General features: G+C 43.1%; 1 protein-coding gene across 3 annotated transcripts in view; it reads left to right on the top strand.

Annotated features, from left to right (window-relative positions):
• Positions 1-16,663, top strand: part of Wdfy2 (WD repeat and FYVE domain containing 2) — a 138,086-nt gene that overhangs the window by 67,333 nt on the left and 54,090 nt on the right. For all 3 annotated transcript variants that reach the window (XM_034498059.2, XM_076930872.1, XM_076930873.1), the window contains exon 3: positions 1,505-1,578. In XM_034498059.2, coding sequence (XP_034353950.1) covers positions 1,505-1,578 — 74 coding nt within the window. The remainder of the gene's footprint in view (positions 1-1,504; positions 1,579-16,663) is intronic.

Below are 16,663 nucleotides of genomic sequence, written 5' to 3'. Positions count from 1 at the left end.
GTAGTTTGACATGTTGTTAGAGCTGTGTGCACTCTCTTTCCTCTCTGTATGGCGCGGTGCAGTAAAGAAACTGTCAAAATGGCTGTTCAACTGCAGACTTCCAGTTTAATGAGAGACCTTTGTCAAGGAAATAATGCAGAGCGTAGTAGAGGATGACAGTTGGACATTTTAATTGGACATTCTGGGTGGCCTCTGGATGTGTATTCAGGAGCACATCCACCAGCAGACTCATGTAACTCTAACTCACTCTCTCTCTCTCTCTCTCTCTCTCTCTCTCATAAGATGAAATAAAATGATGAATCTGTCAGTTTTGTTTTTTTATAAGGGTGTGGGAAAAGTGTGGTATCATCATTGTGCTAAAGGAACACAGCAGTAATGATACATTGTTGTAGCCATAGATGAGTGCACCTCTCAACCTCCACCTGAGAAGCTTCTTGTTGCAGTAGATGGCAGTTAATTCAGAGACCCACAAGTGAACAGTGTGCAGAGAGTGAGACTTTAAAAGAATGTGTTTTATTCTTACGACTGCCACATAGTGAAATAACTCCCATGTTAATTATCTGGGGCCACCATAACAAAGTCCTGCAAGGTGAGTCGATTCAACATCTGGACTGTCTTTATTACCTCACAGTTCTGCAGGCTGAGACCTCAAGGCTTCTGCAGACCTTTAGCTCATCTGAAGGCTGTGAGGGAGTCTGGGCTTGCTATTCTCTGGCTTCTGGTAGCTTCCTAGGCTCACATTTAGCTCTGTCCACACCCTCACATGTTGTTCTTGGCGTGTGTATGGCTCTGTCTGAATTAGTAATGCTGAATAAAGGCTTCTCCCTACTTCAGTGAGGGGCAGCTTTGTTAATTAAACCCACAGCTTCACTTACAAATAAAACCACTGTATTCTTCCACCACAGACCTGTATGCTTTATTTGGATTTAAACTTAGATTTCTTTTAGCTTCACACAAAGAAAATGATGCTACAGTTATTTTCAATTAGGAACCTCCAGTATACCTGATAAACACTCAGAGTAAAAGCCCCCTGCTAGCTCAATTGCCCCATATAAGTTCAGAACCAATATGCTTTTCTGCACTGGTGGGTGTAATTGAATGCAGGCATCAGAGAGTAAAATCTAATTTCTCTCTAATTCAGAAAGCAGTGCCTGCTCCCATTTAAATTGTGGTTCGAGTGGGATCAAGAGAGTAGTGATCAAAGGAGAGTCAGTCTTGTACACAAGCAAATTTACATCCTGAATTGCCAGCACAAGCCAAGACAGTAGCCTTTCTTCTTGCCACATTTGAGAATGTCTTACTTGTATATTCATTGAAAGGGTAACTTAAAAACTAGGGGCTTGGTTGTAAAACTGTTCTTTTTACTTTGTAGGCGAGTATAGTTTAAATGAACTGCTTGAGGAGACAGTGGGGTGAATTCAGCCACACACTTAACTCATTAGACACTCCTGAATCAATGAGAATCATTGTTTGTTAATTTCACCAACATGTTCATTTCTTTCAGCTCCATGTTCATGCATGTCTTTTAACCCGGAAACAAGAAGACTGTCCATAGGTCTAGACAATGGTACAATCTCAGTAAGTACAAATAAGTAAGATTTCCAGTTGAAATACTTGCCTTCCTAGTGTTATGTACTGTGATAACAAGTTGTCTAATAGTTTCTCAAGTAACAGTCATTTTCTGGCTAAGTAAAGACTGCATAGAGCACAGGAACTTATGTCGAGGGAGAGTTCTGTGCAGGGAGCTGTCTTTACTTATGTGCTGTGGCTCAGTGTGCCCTGCCACTTTAGTGGTTGCTAGTTATGGATGTTAGTAGTAGTTGCTAGCTATGGATGTTAGCAGGCAGACACTGCCGCTGTGTGCATTTGCATTAGTGAGAAGGAGCTGATATTCCAAACTTGCTGTACTGTGATATTGAACTTAGATCAGATGTGTCATCTGAGTGTTAGCAACAGACACATAAGGGAAATGCTTCCTCTTCCATCTGTGTATCGGATCTTGTGTTTGGATACTCTGTGTTCTCTCAGCTCGCTCTTGTCATCTGAACTTTCTAACGTGAATAGAATGCTGTAAACTTGAATGAGAAAGTACAGATCAAGATTTTAGATCTAGATCCAGATAAATATTACATCCATTGATTGTAGGTCTTGAGAGAACTGAAGTGGTTAGGGGTTAGAAATTTAGGCTTTATCTGTCTTCTTACTTACTGACTTTTTACTAGACTATTGACTGTTAACAAGTGTGATCTGGCAGTTTCTCCATTCAGTAAAATTATCCTAGTTGGCAGTGTTGGCCCACACATTTAATTTCAGAACTTGAAAGGCAGAGGCAGGCAGACCTCTGAGTTTGAGACCAGCCTGGTCTACAGAGCATATTATACAACAGCCAGGGCTACATAGAGAAACCATATCATGAAAAGCAAAAAGCAAAAACAACAAAACCAAATATCTAGTGTTGCCTTTAGTCCTGAGCAAGAGAAACTCTGTTCTGGCACTTGTGAACTGAAAGGCTGTGAGCCTTGTAACTGCAGATACTGGAAAGGGGGCAGAGCTCCAAGCAAGGCCTGGAAGATGCTGTGATCAAGCCCACCATGGGTACCATGCTAGAGAAGGGATGAGGAGGAAGGAGAGGAGAACATAGAAGAGATGGAGAGGAAGGTGAGCAGGGATGTTGACAGAGCCGGGGATAGAAGAGAACTCTTTATGCCACCACGTGAAACATCAGAGAATCGAAGAACTTGTCCTTCCAGGTAGTTGAAAGTGAATTTGTCAATAGCAGAATATAAGACCATATTTTATTTAATAGCTTAACTTAAAATTTATACATAATAGAATATAAGCCTCTGCCTGTAGTCTTACCTCAGCCCTTAGGAATGTTAGAAATGTGTTTGAATAAAAGGAAATATTAATAATATTTGTAAACATAAATAAGCTTGTCAACAATATTTATGGGACTTCTAATGCTTCTAATACTTGATAGGATTTTCAGATTTTATTTGGTAGTTCTGTACATTGCTGCTTGGAAAAGCAGAGAGTATATACTGATTCTTGTTCACTTTCAGGAGAGCCATATTTTAAAGGAGGAATATGTATAGAATAATTTATTACTAATTTTAAAATATGTTATTTTTATCTTACATGTATGAGTGCTTTGCTTAAATGTATATTATGTGCATCATATGTGTGCCTGATGCCTGCAGATGCCAGAGAGAGAGCATCAGATTCCTTATAGGAGGTTGTGAACTGCCATGTACATGCTGGGAACTGATCCTGGGCTATCAACTGGCACATCAAGTACTGTTGAGTGTTGAGCCATCTCTCCAATGTCAGTTATTTTTAAAAGAGAAAAGAAACAATTGGACTGCTGAGTGACGTGGAAGGGCTCATTGCACAGGAAAAGAAAAGATGGGCTGAGACACATGTGTTGCCCACTGGGTCATAGGATTTCGTATGGGACGTTTACTGCCCCTGGAAAGTCTTGGATCTCAGTTACTTATGAGTGATTCTTTGCACTTTGAAATTGATATAGACCGTTAGTTGACGTGGACACATTTGACTTTAGAGGCAAGTTATAGATAGTTGCAGCTATTTATTTTATGGAGGTGGGGAAACCACTGACTCATTAGTCCTCTTAGTAAACAGAATGAACAGGTATCAGGGACAGGAGCTTTTGTGCTTCTCTGGTTATTTACTACAGGTCAAGATGCCAAACTACCTGTCTCTAAAGCAGTGGTTCTCAGCCTGTGGGTCTCAATCCCTGTAGGGGTTGGATGACCATTTCATAGGGGTGCCTGAGACCATCAGAAACCACGTATGTTTACATGATAATTCATAGCTGTAGCAAAATTATATTTATAAAGAAGCAGTGAAAATAGTTTTGTGGCTGGGTACCAATCACCACACCATGAGGAACTGTATTAAAGGGTTGCAGCATTAGGAAGGCTGAGAACCACTGCTTTAAAGGACTGAGGGTGCTGGCTTGTCCAAGAACTTCCTTGTAAGTGCCTCCTTTGTCTCATGGAGGTAGTTAACTGCTCGACCTCCTGATTCACATCTGAAGCCTTATAAAATTGTCATACAGGAAGGAAAGAGACATTGAGAGACCAGCCTGTTTAAGGTTCTAGCTTCTCATCACTATAATAGATTCCTTGCTTAAAAAAAATAATAAGAATCTTGTCATTTCAATAGTTCATTCTCTTAGACACAAGAAATCCTGTTTCTGAGACTATGAGTCCTCTGTTTCTTTTATATCATAGTGCATTTTAAAGAAGAAATAGTGATTAAATTCTAAAACACGGAAGGAAAAAGCCAGAAAGTAAATCCATATTTTACTGAACCAATCTCAGTATCACTGCACACTGGGTCAGAGATGAAGAACAAATACCCTTTGACCACTGGACCAAGAGTAGACGGGAGACAAGCACCAGGAGAAGTGGGGGTGCTTGAGAGACTTGACCAACAGGAGGGGTTGGGGCAGCTCTGAAGCAGAAGGGAAAGACAGAGAGCCATCACTTGGTTGTGGGAGGGAGGAGAGGACAGCATCCTATTCCTTGTAGTAAAGTAGCAAGTGCAGGAGGCTGCAGGGAGTGAGGACTGCTTTCATCTGCCCTTTCACTCTTTTCAAATATCTAAGGACCCCTTTCACCATCTTGGGCCACAAAGCTCTAATCATCCTTTAAGATGTTGTTGAGATGTTATATTTTATATTTATTTCCTATGTTATTTCATGCAGATTGTTTCTAGACCCCAGTAACTATAATTCATTACCTATAGTGTTTAATAGGTTTGCTGTGTTGTTGCCAACTTAATTTTTGTTTCATTAAAAAAATTTTTTTTTAATCTGTCAATCCTGTCAAAGAATTGAGTATTAAGACCTTTACCGGTCTTTTTTTAAAAAATGTTTTTATTCTTTGACAGTATCATACAATGTGTTTTGATCTTATTCATCCTCCAACCCTCAACTGGTCCCAGATCCTCCCCCACATCCCCCATCCATCCAGTTTCACACACACATACTTCTGCCCCAACAATCAAGTCTAGTTTGTGTGGGCTTGGGGCCTGCCCTGGAATGTGGTCAAGACACCAGGTTGTCACACCATTAAGCTTCCCTTTCCAAGCAGCCATCGAATGTCAGTCGGTCTTCAGCTAGGGAGTGGAGCGTCGTGCCACCTACCCTCTATATATTTCTATGTATTCACTCTGTCAGTTCATTTTCTCTAGAAAATCTTGAGTAATATACCCCTTTAAATGTGGTGTAAAGTATTCGTGTCAGGAGAGGGAATCTTCTTCCATAGGCTGACCATTTGTCCTCAGTCCAAGGCTCGTACAGTGCTCACTAATCCTTTCTCCTCTGTGGTTGACTTCTCTCCAAACATTTTTTTTTTGTACTTGATTACCTTCTTGCTTGTCTTCTATAATCTATTAGTTGTGCGCCCAAATACTTGCCTTTCTACCTTTAGCTACTTAAAAACACAGCTCTGATCAGTTCTCCATACCATACATAATCCCAGTCCATCACCTCCTACTCCTCTGCCACCTCGATGCTTGTCAGCATCAGAAGTCTCCCTACTACGCTGCTGCTCATGTATGTATATGCATATAGATACTGGACGTTAGCTTTTAAGCTTAAATGTGTTTCAGTTCAACTAACCACAGAGGTTATGTACCTTGTAAAGGACCAGAGGGGGTCTGGAGATCTTCTAAGGAAAGGGAAATAAAATGTAGTATTATATAAAGATAAAGGGGAGAGTAGAATAGGAGGACTAAGTGGGGAAGAGAAAGAGAGGGAAGGATAAAGGAGGGAATGTGGGAAGGACAACTAACCCTAAAGGTGTTTGGGTAGATGCTTCCTGTAGTAGTCAGGATTCTCTAGAACAGAACTGATTGTGTGTGTGTGTGTGTGTGTGTGTGTCTGTCTGTCTGTCTGTCTGTCTGTCTGTGTGTATTTATTAGAGTGGCTTGTAAGTTATGGTCCAGTTGTTTCAATAATGGCTCCCACCCAATGAAAGGTCCAAGAATCCAGTCCATGAGGCTGTCTTCAGTATATGCTGGAATCCAGAAGAAGCAGGCTCTAATGGCAGTGAGGGAATGAACTTGCTAGCAAGAGCAGGGGCAAGCAGGCCAAAAGCAAGCACTTTCTTCTTCCACATCAGTGGTTCTTAACCTTCCTAAAGCTGTGATCTTTTTACACAGTTCCTCATGTTGTGGTGACCCCCCTAACCATAAAATTATTTTTGTTGCTACTTCATAACTGTAATTTTGCTACTATTATGAACCATAATGTAAATATCTGTGTTTTTTTTTATGGTCTTTTGGGGGTCTCAGCTCACCACTAGTCCATGTTCTTTGGTTTGCCACCAGAATTAAGGTGGATCTTCCCACCTCAAAAGATCCAAATTTAGGGTGGATCTTCCTACTTCAAATGATTCAATCAAGAAAAATCTCTAATAGGTGCCCACTTGGATTTTAGTTAATTTCAAGTGTAGTCAAATTGATAGCTTTTAAAAATTGATGGGGAGAGATGTCAATATAGAAATAGTTTCTGTTCAAAGAATTTTTACCAATCTTACTCAGTAGTAGTTATAGGATAGTCATAGAGATGAGAAATGTTTATCTTTGTAAAATTATATTTTCTTCACCAAATTGTTACAAAGTCAACATCTTTATTAATATTTTGTCAAGATGAATTTGTGTCTTTAAAGAGTTTTGAACAAATCCTGTTTTTAAAAGTACATGTTTTAAAAATTACATTTATTTATATATTTATCCTATGGGAATGTATGTTCCACTATATTGGGTCCTGGAGATAAAACTCATGTTATCAGGCTTGGCAGCAAGTGCCTTTACCCCTTAGGCCATCTCCTTATGGCCCCCAACCAAGTTCTCAAAACAATATGCAATGTTTCTTTGGAGCCAGATGTGTTGTTATGCACTTGTTATCATAGCCCTTGACTACACAGTGAATTAGAGACCAGCCTGCGCTCTATATGATCTATCTTAACAAAACAAAACAAAACAAAACAAACCTCTGAAAGTTAATCATATATCTGTGTTAGAGGAACTTTGGCTAAGACTAGAGAAAGACTTAATCTATGTTATTGTTATTACTGTGTAAAAATAAGTATAATTTATCATATATGGCCTTCTTTGGGTCATGATTTTCCTACTTGTGTGTGTGTGTACATGTGTGTACCTGCGCATGTATACACCTGTGTATGGGGATAAGAGGTTAAGGTTGCTTGTCTTCCTCAATCACTCTCCACCTTACGTTGAGACAGGGTCTCTCACTGAACCTGGAGCTCATCAATTAGGCTAGACTGACAGGCTAGCAAGCACCAGGGATCCTCTTGCTTCTGTCTCTCCAGTGCTGAGATTATAGGTGTGTGCCATAACACCTGACTCCCCACCCCCTTTTGTGGGCATTGGTATCATGCTTGCACACCAAGCACTTCACTGACAGAGCCATTCCCAGGCCCTGTCTTACTACCTTTACTTTTATTACTTGACATGGGTTAAGGAAATAAACGAATAGGAACTAAAATTTTATCAATTATACCCTTGTAAGACACTAAGCACTGCCACTCTGTTGCATCTCTTCTTCACATTAACCCTGACATGTAGGTTGTGTTTCTCACATGTCTCAGATGGAGACAGGAAAGCCTGGAGGACTTACATATTTTATCTAATAATAGGCAGTTGAAGAATAAGGGTAGTCTGTTCATGGCCTTGAGAGTCACGTTCTCAGATTGGGAGTCTGTCTCCTTCCCAGGATGTGAAAAATAGACAGTGTTTGCTTCCAGTTTATGTAGAAGCAGAGTTCCTTGGACCACTGTGGTGCTGTGCCACATGTGAGGTGGATTGTAATGCTTACTGGAGCCTCACTTTGGGCACCAAACTGTAATGCCCGAGCGCCAAACTGTAACGGCCTGCTCTGTTCCGCGGGTCCGGATCTAGTGAGAGAGAGTGTGGGGCAAGTGACTCGAAGAATAGAGACAAGACAGGGTGTGTGGTCATGTCTCAAGTCTTGTTTCTTGTGTGTGTCTCTCTCTCCTTTATTGTCTCTCTTATTGTCTCCCATATTCTCTCTATTGTCTCCTCTTGTAGGGAAATCTGGGGTATTTATAGGCTTTTGCCACGTGCCTTGTAGGCGCGTGAATACCATGTGCCTTGCAGGTGTGGATATGACCTAAGCCTTACAGGCGTGTATAGCATGGATAGCATGTGCACCGTGTGCCTTGCAGGCTTGGATACCATGTGCGCCTTACAGGCATGTATGGCGTGGATAGCACGTGGATAGCACGTGCACCGTGCGCCTTGCAGGCCCAAGCATGTGTGCCTTGCAGCTGGGGGCAGTAAACAGCAAAACAAAATATGTGGGATATCAGAGTATGCTTCAGCTGTTGTAGGCTGTTGAAAAACAAGTCTCTATCAGGGTATATGGCTTGAGATGGCTGCAAAGCTGATAGCTGCTTTCTGCTAAAAGTCAGCTCCCAACAGTGGATAAAGGAGGGAAAGCCTCTGAGTTCATCCCACAGCACATGAAAACAGAGCACTTTGCCATCAGTGTGAATGTGAGCGGGTTCTGGGTTGATGTGGTTAGCTTATGCCTAGAGATGTACACCCACACTCCACTTCTTGGAATCCTCCCACCTGTGTTAAGCAGTCAAGAGAAAGCCTAAGTAAGATTGGGGTTAGCCCACTTAACACATGCAAAGCTGAAAGGGAGGAAGGAAGGGAGAAAAAGAAGGGAGAAGGGAGGGGCAACAAGAATGGAAAAGGGGGCACATGAATGTGCTCCTGACAGTTTGGGGGAGCTTAAAGCATCTTTTTTATATACATTTGGAAATCTCACAGACTTTTGCCTTGGTGCCTTCACTGTTCTGTAGGAACTCATAGTTTGCAAGTTAAATGAACAGCTTCATGAAAATGTCACTATTTTCTTCTGTTTTGTTAGTATTCTTCAGGTGGCTTTGCTTGGTACTGTGTCGTATGATGGAGCTCACAGTGGCGTGTTTTCACAGAAAACCACAGGGACAGAATTTGTGTCCTTGGTAACAGGAGATCCCCAGGTGGACTCTCTTGAGCCTTTAGAAGCTTCAAGGGAGACGAATGTACTTACCATAGGACAGGGTATTTCTTTTTCAAGTAAAAGGGAGAAATTGGGCCTTTGAAGATAAGAGTTATTTAGCATCCTTTTGAGAAAAATCTGGGCATCTTTAGGAGTGTTATCATCCCTTAAGGCCAGTGTCTCACAAATGCGCATGGCAGTGCAGTGTGTAGTGACTTGTGGGGCCAACAGTCCCTTGTCTGCACGTGTTTCTGCAATTTCAGTTACCCACAGACACTTGTGCTCTAAAAACAGTAAACACAAACTCCATAAGTAAATGACTCCCAAGTTTGATTATTCCATCTTATTTTTCATTGTTAATCTCTTTTGTACTTAATTTATAAATTAAACTGTATCATAATTGTGTATAGGGAATAAAACAATACTATAGGGTTCAAAACAATGTCATTATAGACATCCATTGGTGTGTTTGGAAGTCAGGCATCCCTTACAGATGGGAAAGGGGACTGACTAGCCCCATGGGACCAAATGATTCATGAGTGGCAGTGATGCTTCAGGTGCCAATACCTAGCCTGCGACTCTCCTGGAGTTGCCACACAGATGGCTTAAAACAGCAGAATTCATTTTCTCGGTTTCAGAAACTTGACACAGAAATCAAGATGTTGGCAGGGCTGTGCTCATTCTGAAGCTGGCAAAGGAGACTCCTTACTTGGACTGCCTCTAGGACTAGCTGGCAGTCCTCAGTGTTCTGTGGCTGGTAGACCCATCACTCCTACGCTTACCTGTATCCTTATGTCATTCCCACTGTGTATTCATCTTATAGGATGCCAGTCATTGGGGTTAGTCATCATTAATCCAGCGTGGCCTCATTTTAACCTGTTACATCTTCGAAGCTTAACCTGTCACATCTTTTATAAGAGGTCGTACTTAGAGTGTACTGGCTGGTTTTGTGTGTCAACTTAACATAAGCTGGAGTTATCACAGAGAAAGGAGCCTCCCTTGAGGAAATGCCTCCATGAGATCCAGCTGTAAGGCATTTTCTCAATTAGTGATCAACGGTGGGAAGGCCCAGTCCATTCTGGTGGTGCCATCCTTGGGCTGATAGTCCTGGGTTCTGTAAGAAAGCAAGCTGGGCATGCCAGGGGAAACAATCCATTAAGCAGCATTCCTCCAGGGCTTCGGCATCAGTTCATGCCTTCTACCCAGTCCTGACTTCCTTTGGTGATGAACAGCAGTGTGGAAGTGTAAGCTGAATAAACCCTTTCCTCCCCAACTTGCTTCTTGGTCATGTTTTGTGCAGGAATAGAAACCTGACTAAGACATTAGAGGTTCCAGATAGTTGTGAATTTAGAAGGTATTACTCAAGACCTACTAAAATTATATCTCCAGTGTTCTTATAGTCGTTTGACCTGAGACATGATGCCTTCAGGAAGAACTATCCAAAGATGTTAGGGATGATAAGCTATAATTCCTCCTTGGAGAGAAAGATGAGACTTGGAAAGAACTTTTTCCTGCAACTAGTGCTGCTCTCCTCTAGATAAATGGTGCACTGATTAGGTCACAGGTCATGATAGTGGTGGCTGAGCTGGCTTTCCTGACCCTGCACAGACAGATTTCTGAGTATTGTTCCAGGCAGATTTTCCTATTACTATAAGGACAGTCCAACTACTAGGAGCTGTGTAGAGTGTTATCAAGGGAATTGGAAGCATTTGGGCAAAACTTGTATGTTTGGCAATTGTTTTTAAGAGAGGAGGGAAGAATTTATAAATATGTATTTTAACGATGTTTTGAGTAGCTTTTTCTCATTAGTGCTTGCCACGGATTGTTATGAGCCTACACGGACTACACCCTACACCACCACACCTATGTGGTGAAATCATGCTGGGCTGTAATGACTGGTTGCCCATGAGGAAAGCATTTCAGCTGTGTCAGCCAAGTACATTGTCAGTTCCTGACTGCTGAATACAGTTCTTCGAACCCTTCCCCTTCCCGCTTATCCCCAGCGCTGCTCCATGGCTCCCCCTTACCGTCATCACGGCGCAGGCCAGGGTTTTTACTCCACAACTGAGGTTGCTTTCCGGGCTTTCTAGTATGACTCCGTCCAGGAATAAAACCCTAACAGTGAGAACCAAAGATGGTTTCAAAGAAAGTTATATTCAGAGAAATGTGGAGCTAGGATCATTAGGGCCTTCCTTCAGAATGGTTCCTGACACTGCTGATGACATTACAGCTCCTTCCCAAACCACTAGTCATCTTTAGGGCTGGTGAGACAACTCAGCTGATAAAGGCTCCTTTTCACCAATATAACAACCTGAGTTTGATCCCTGAAACCCATATGATAGAAGGGAACTGACATCCACCAGTTGTCTCTGACCTTCAGACACGGCACATACAGGCATACACACACACACACACACACACACACACACACACGAAATATGTAAGTAAACACCATTTCTGAGTTTTCTAAACATTTGAAGTCACTGGGCTTTCTAATGTGAGTTCTTTCTAACGTTAGGTGGGTAGCCATGTTCTCCTGCACTTGTGCTGAGTTATAGTGAACTTTTCGCACTCGTTAGCAAATACTTCTAAGGCACTGACGTGCCAGTGGCTTGCTGTGCATTGATTCAGTTAATTCCCCAAAGGGGATTTTATCAGAGACAATTGTGGTGATTACTGTGCCTTTGGCATTTGTGTGGGTAGTGGGCTTTTCTGAAGGCCAAGCCTGTCTCCCTAATGCTCTCATTATCCTTGTAGCTCATTCATGTCTTGTTTGGTACCTGTGCGTTCTCGTAAACCTTGGTTGAGCAGTAGTGAGTGAATTCAATCCCAGCAACATTCTTTGGCCTGAGGTTATTTTGTACTACCTGTGCTATAATTTTAGATGTTTAGTTGTTTGTGGTTTGGGGACAAGGTCTTACCATGTTGCTGAGTTTGGCCTCAAAGTCTGGATCCTCCTGTCTCAGACTCCCAGATGTTGGGCCACTGTTCCACCCTGCAGCTTTAGGTTTTAGAAGACCTTTGTTTGAGAAGGTTCTCATGTAGCCCAGGCTGGCCTTGAACTCTCTCTGCATTGGCAGATGGCTTTGAACTCCTCCTGTCTCTTATTTCCTGTGTGCCAGGACTACAGGCACATGCCACTCACTAATGCCTACATTAGAAGGCCTCTTGACTTGAAATTGTGTAGGCCAATTTTAAAATGGATTCTCTAGCACAGATCCTTACAGGAGCACCCAGATTGTCCTGTAGAAGGCTAAGGAGGCCCTATAGTGTTGAGGGCAGGTTCAAATCATTCATGTACTATGTGCAAGAGCTGTTGGGCAGTCGCCACAGTACCCCTGTGTTTCAGAAAGTCAGTGACGAGGAAATGATGAGTAGATGGCCCAGTACTTTATCCTCCTCATCTTAAGACTCTGTACCCTAAAGAGTCTTCCTCCCATGGTTCCTTCCCATTGGTTTGGAAATTCTCAAGCTTCTTAGAAACGAGAACTGAAACATTGTAACTCTCAGCCTTTTTCTTCTTGTAATCTCACTTCTTCTTAAAATCTGACTTCTCAAAAGTGTTCTTCACAGTCATTTTAGTAAACTTCCTCACATGGAACTTACCTTAGCTAGGGTTTCTAGTACTATGATGAAACACCATGACCAAAAAGCAAGTTAAGGAGGAAAGGGTTTATCAGGCTTACACTTAACACGTTGTAATTCATCATTGAGGGAAACCAAGATGGGAACTCCAAATAAGCCAGGAACCTGGAGGCAGAAGCTGACACGGATGTGATGGGGGGATGTTGCTTACTGACTTGCTTCCCCTGGCTTGCTCACCCTGCTTTCTTAAAGAACCTGGACCACCAGCCCAGGGGTGGCACCATCCACCATGGACTGGGCCCTCCCCCATCAATCACTAATTAAGAAAATGCCCCACAGGCTTGCCTGCAACCCAATTTTATGGAGGCATTTTCTCAATTGAGGCTCCCTTCTCTCAGATGGCTCTAGCTTGTGTCAAGTCGACATAAAACTGTCCAGCACAAAACTCAACCACCTGACAGCCCACTCAGGTTACTGGCTGACTCTGAAGGCCTGTATGTCCTCACCCACAGCTGTGTCGAGCCTGGCTGTGTTGGGTCTTGCTTCCTCGTGCTTGAGCTCCCTCCAGGATGCAGCATTCCTCGCTGTTTCTGCAGTGCTGGTTGTGTACACCTTAACATGAGCTTCTGCTGCCTTTCTTCTGTTCTCCAGCTCCTTCTGTCCTTGCTGGTTCTATAGCCAGCTCTCGGCTGGTGCTGGGGTTCATCCACATGGCTCTGAGGCCACGGTTCGTTTCTCTCTGTGCAGCCTCAGCCACATGTCACTTGCCATGCACGTAGCAAAATGAGCTTTGTGTTTTAGTCTAGACCTTACCCAGAGGTTCTGACTTTTAATGTTTCTTATTGAAGATGAACCCCCAACTACCACGTCTCAAATAGAGCTCATTCCTCCCATATGCCAGTTCCCAGTGCTTTCACTGCAGTGACTGGGGATACTGTGCCCTGTTGCATAGGCTAAGGGTCTTGTCCCTCCTCTTACTTGCTATTTCTCTGGTCTATCACTTACTGATTTTTACCTGTTTGTCAGCTTCCTTTCCTTTCCTGTCCCTCTTCTCCCTCTTCTCATTATGCCCCATCCCCCACCCATCACCATTCCTTTACTCTTGTCTTCCTTCTGGATCTTAATCAGTTTTTCCTTTCATTGGCCATCTCACAGGCTGACCAAGTTCATTTTCCATATTAGGACTAAAAGGCTCTTTACAGAGGTAGATTTTTAATCTTGCCTACAGGTGAAACCCTTAATGGTCTCTGCTGGCACTTACGGAAAATGTTTTCAGATAGCCATTGTGACCTTGCAGATCTGGTCCTTCCCACACCCACAGCCTTGGTTTGTACAGTGCCCTTTCGGTATTACCTTAGCAGTTTGGTTTTCATGCCTCTGCTCACATGTCTTCACAGGGTGGGGACCGAGCCTAATTGTTTCTCTGTGTCCCTAGCACCCAGTACTATTTAATTTTAAATCCTTTGTAAATACTAAGAACCAACAAGTAAATAAGTGAATGAATGAATGAGTGAATGATTGTAACGTCTGTTGAGCTGACTTCTATGGGTTAGGAATCTAGGCTCTGGAGTCTCACTGCCTGAAGTTAGTCACAGTCCTTCTTAATCGGTCACACTGCACAAGGTGCTTCACTCCGTCTCAGTCTACAGTGGGGATGATAACTGTGTTCATTTGATATAGTTTGTTTCTGGTGGATACATGGAAAACTCCTAGAACAGCCTGTGCATAGCACAGATATATAGCTCCTGCCAATGTCAGTTGGCAGCAGCAATGGTCTCTGTAGCCGGTGACCATGAATCTTTAAAATCCATGGCAAATAGATTTACTCGACTGAGTCCAGGGGGGAAATTCCTAAGTGGAAGTATGGATGGATGTTCAGCTTGCTTCTGTTCTCATCTTTGATCTTTGCTGTCTCATCACAGTAATTCCCAGTAATTTACAAACTGTAGACCATCAAAAGCTGTGTTTTTCTGTAGACATGTTTAAATTACTGCTGTTTCTTCTTCATCACCCTTAAAAAGAAGGCTGGTCAGGTGGCTCAGCTGATGCTTTACCTGCCCAAGGATCTGAGTTAAAAACCCCAAGCATTTGATAAAAAGCCAGCTATAGTGGTATGCCCCTGTGATGGGAAAGGTAGAGGTGAGCGTCTGTGGAGATTGACGGCCAGCTGCTACTGCCACATCAGTGAGCTTCCAGTTCAGTGAGGGACCCTGTCTGAAAACATTTCTAGAACAATTGAGGAAGACACCCGACATTGATCCCTGTCTCTGTCCTCACATGTACATGCACTTACACACAGAATACATACATGCACATACACTACACCCCCCCTCCCCCTTCACACACACACACGAAAAAGGCTTTGGCCTTAGAAAGCTATAGATTGCTACAAATTGATGACTGGAGAGGGCCTAGAAAGTTTCTTATCAGAAGGAGTTGCTTTTTCTGATAGACTGAGAATGTTGGCAGGAAAAATATTTCCAACCATCAAGGCAGTGTCAGTTTTTATTCCCCTAGTAATCTGGCTTTTATAGGCCCATGTTCAGATGTTCAGAGAGCTTTCTGTGTGCTTCTCTCTCTATAGTGTGTTTCTATCTCTGTCTGTCTTTCTCTTTGTGTGTGTGTGTGTGTGTGTGTGTGTGTGTGTGTGTGTGCGCGTGTGCGCATGCGCGTGCGCGTGTGCTTGACTGGGAGAATGGTTGGCATGGGTGAATGTGGATCCTTGGTCTCTACATCCTGTGCTGGGGTGATAGGCGGACTTTTCCACTGGCTTTTACATAGATTCTAGGGGTCCGAACTCTGGTTCTTAAGCTTGTACAACAGCTGTTTTACCCACTGAGCCATATCCCCAGGCTCCTACAGTATTTTTCAACAACAGGAATCAATTTTTCTTGCTATGCTATGCTATGCTATCTAATTAAAGAATATTCTCTGTAGACATAAGATACTTGACTACTTTTCACGTGGGCTTTATTTCTTAGGGAGATTAGGGTCATGCCAGTTTTCTCCAGCGACTGTCAGAGCACAGATGGGCTTGAGTGACATTTCCATGTTAATCACTGGTGAAGCCATTCCTCTGTCTAGTAGCAGAGGAATGGGTCATGTCCCCCAAAGGACCCTTTGACATTTGTTCTTGTGCTGCAAAGCTTCAAAACTTGATAGAGCCAGAATGTGGGGAGGGAGCAGTCATTGTTTCATTGCAGAATGGCAGCCAGCTAGTTTTGATATAAAAGGTTTATGTCAGCAGAGAAGGGTGTGGTATTAGGTCTGCCCTGGTCTCTGGGGTTTAGTGCTGGGCTTGTGCAGTGACTCAGGGTGTTGTAACTAGGGTAGGTTTTCTTTCCAAGGCATGTATGTCTTGCTGTTTATGTATGCCCACCCCAACCTCACTAGAAGTTGGATCTGGGTTCTGCAGCACACATCCCTAGCTTCTCCCCATTACAGATGTGGGAGCAGCTCTTCCCCTAGTTATGAAAAGCTATGCATTTTATAAACCTAGGCTCATGCAATGTATAGAAGGAGAACTCTGAGATCAAAGAGGGATTGCTCACCACATTGACACAAAGACCAGCACAACTCTCCCGTCAGCATCCATTGCATGGGTCCAGTTGGTTTCCCAGACTAGAGAGAAGTCTAAAACTAGAGAGAAGTCACACAAGGTGGCATGTGCCTGGAATTTCATCTACTTTGGAGGCTGAAATAAGGGGATTCTGAATTTCAGGCCAGCATGGGCTACCTAGTGAGGTACCCCACACACAGTGCAGGAAGGAGGTAGAGCTGGTTCTTTAGCCTGGAGCTTTCAGTTTGGAGTAGGGTGGTACTGAGTAGGTCAGGTTCCGTGTACGATTTTGTAAGTCTCTGAGTTCCCTCCAGATCCCTCTCCATCTGGCACTGTTGAGTTGATGCTCCTCACAGTTCTTGCCCTCCTCCTGCCCACTCATTGTGAGTCTGCCCACAGCTCAGCTGTCCTGCTCCTGCACTTCTCAGGGCTGTGCTAGGAGCTGCTTCCTG

This window comes from Arvicanthis niloticus, chromosome 3 (genome assembly GCF_011762505.2).
Source record: "Arvicanthis niloticus isolate mArvNil1 chromosome 3, mArvNil1.pat.X, whole genome shotgun sequence".
In the NCBI taxonomy this organism is placed as follows: Eukaryota; Metazoa; Chordata; class Mammalia; order Rodentia; family Muridae; genus Arvicanthis; species Arvicanthis niloticus.
The sequence above is the reverse complement of the archived record's forward strand: the minus strand, read 5'-3'. Positions and strand labels throughout refer to the sequence as shown.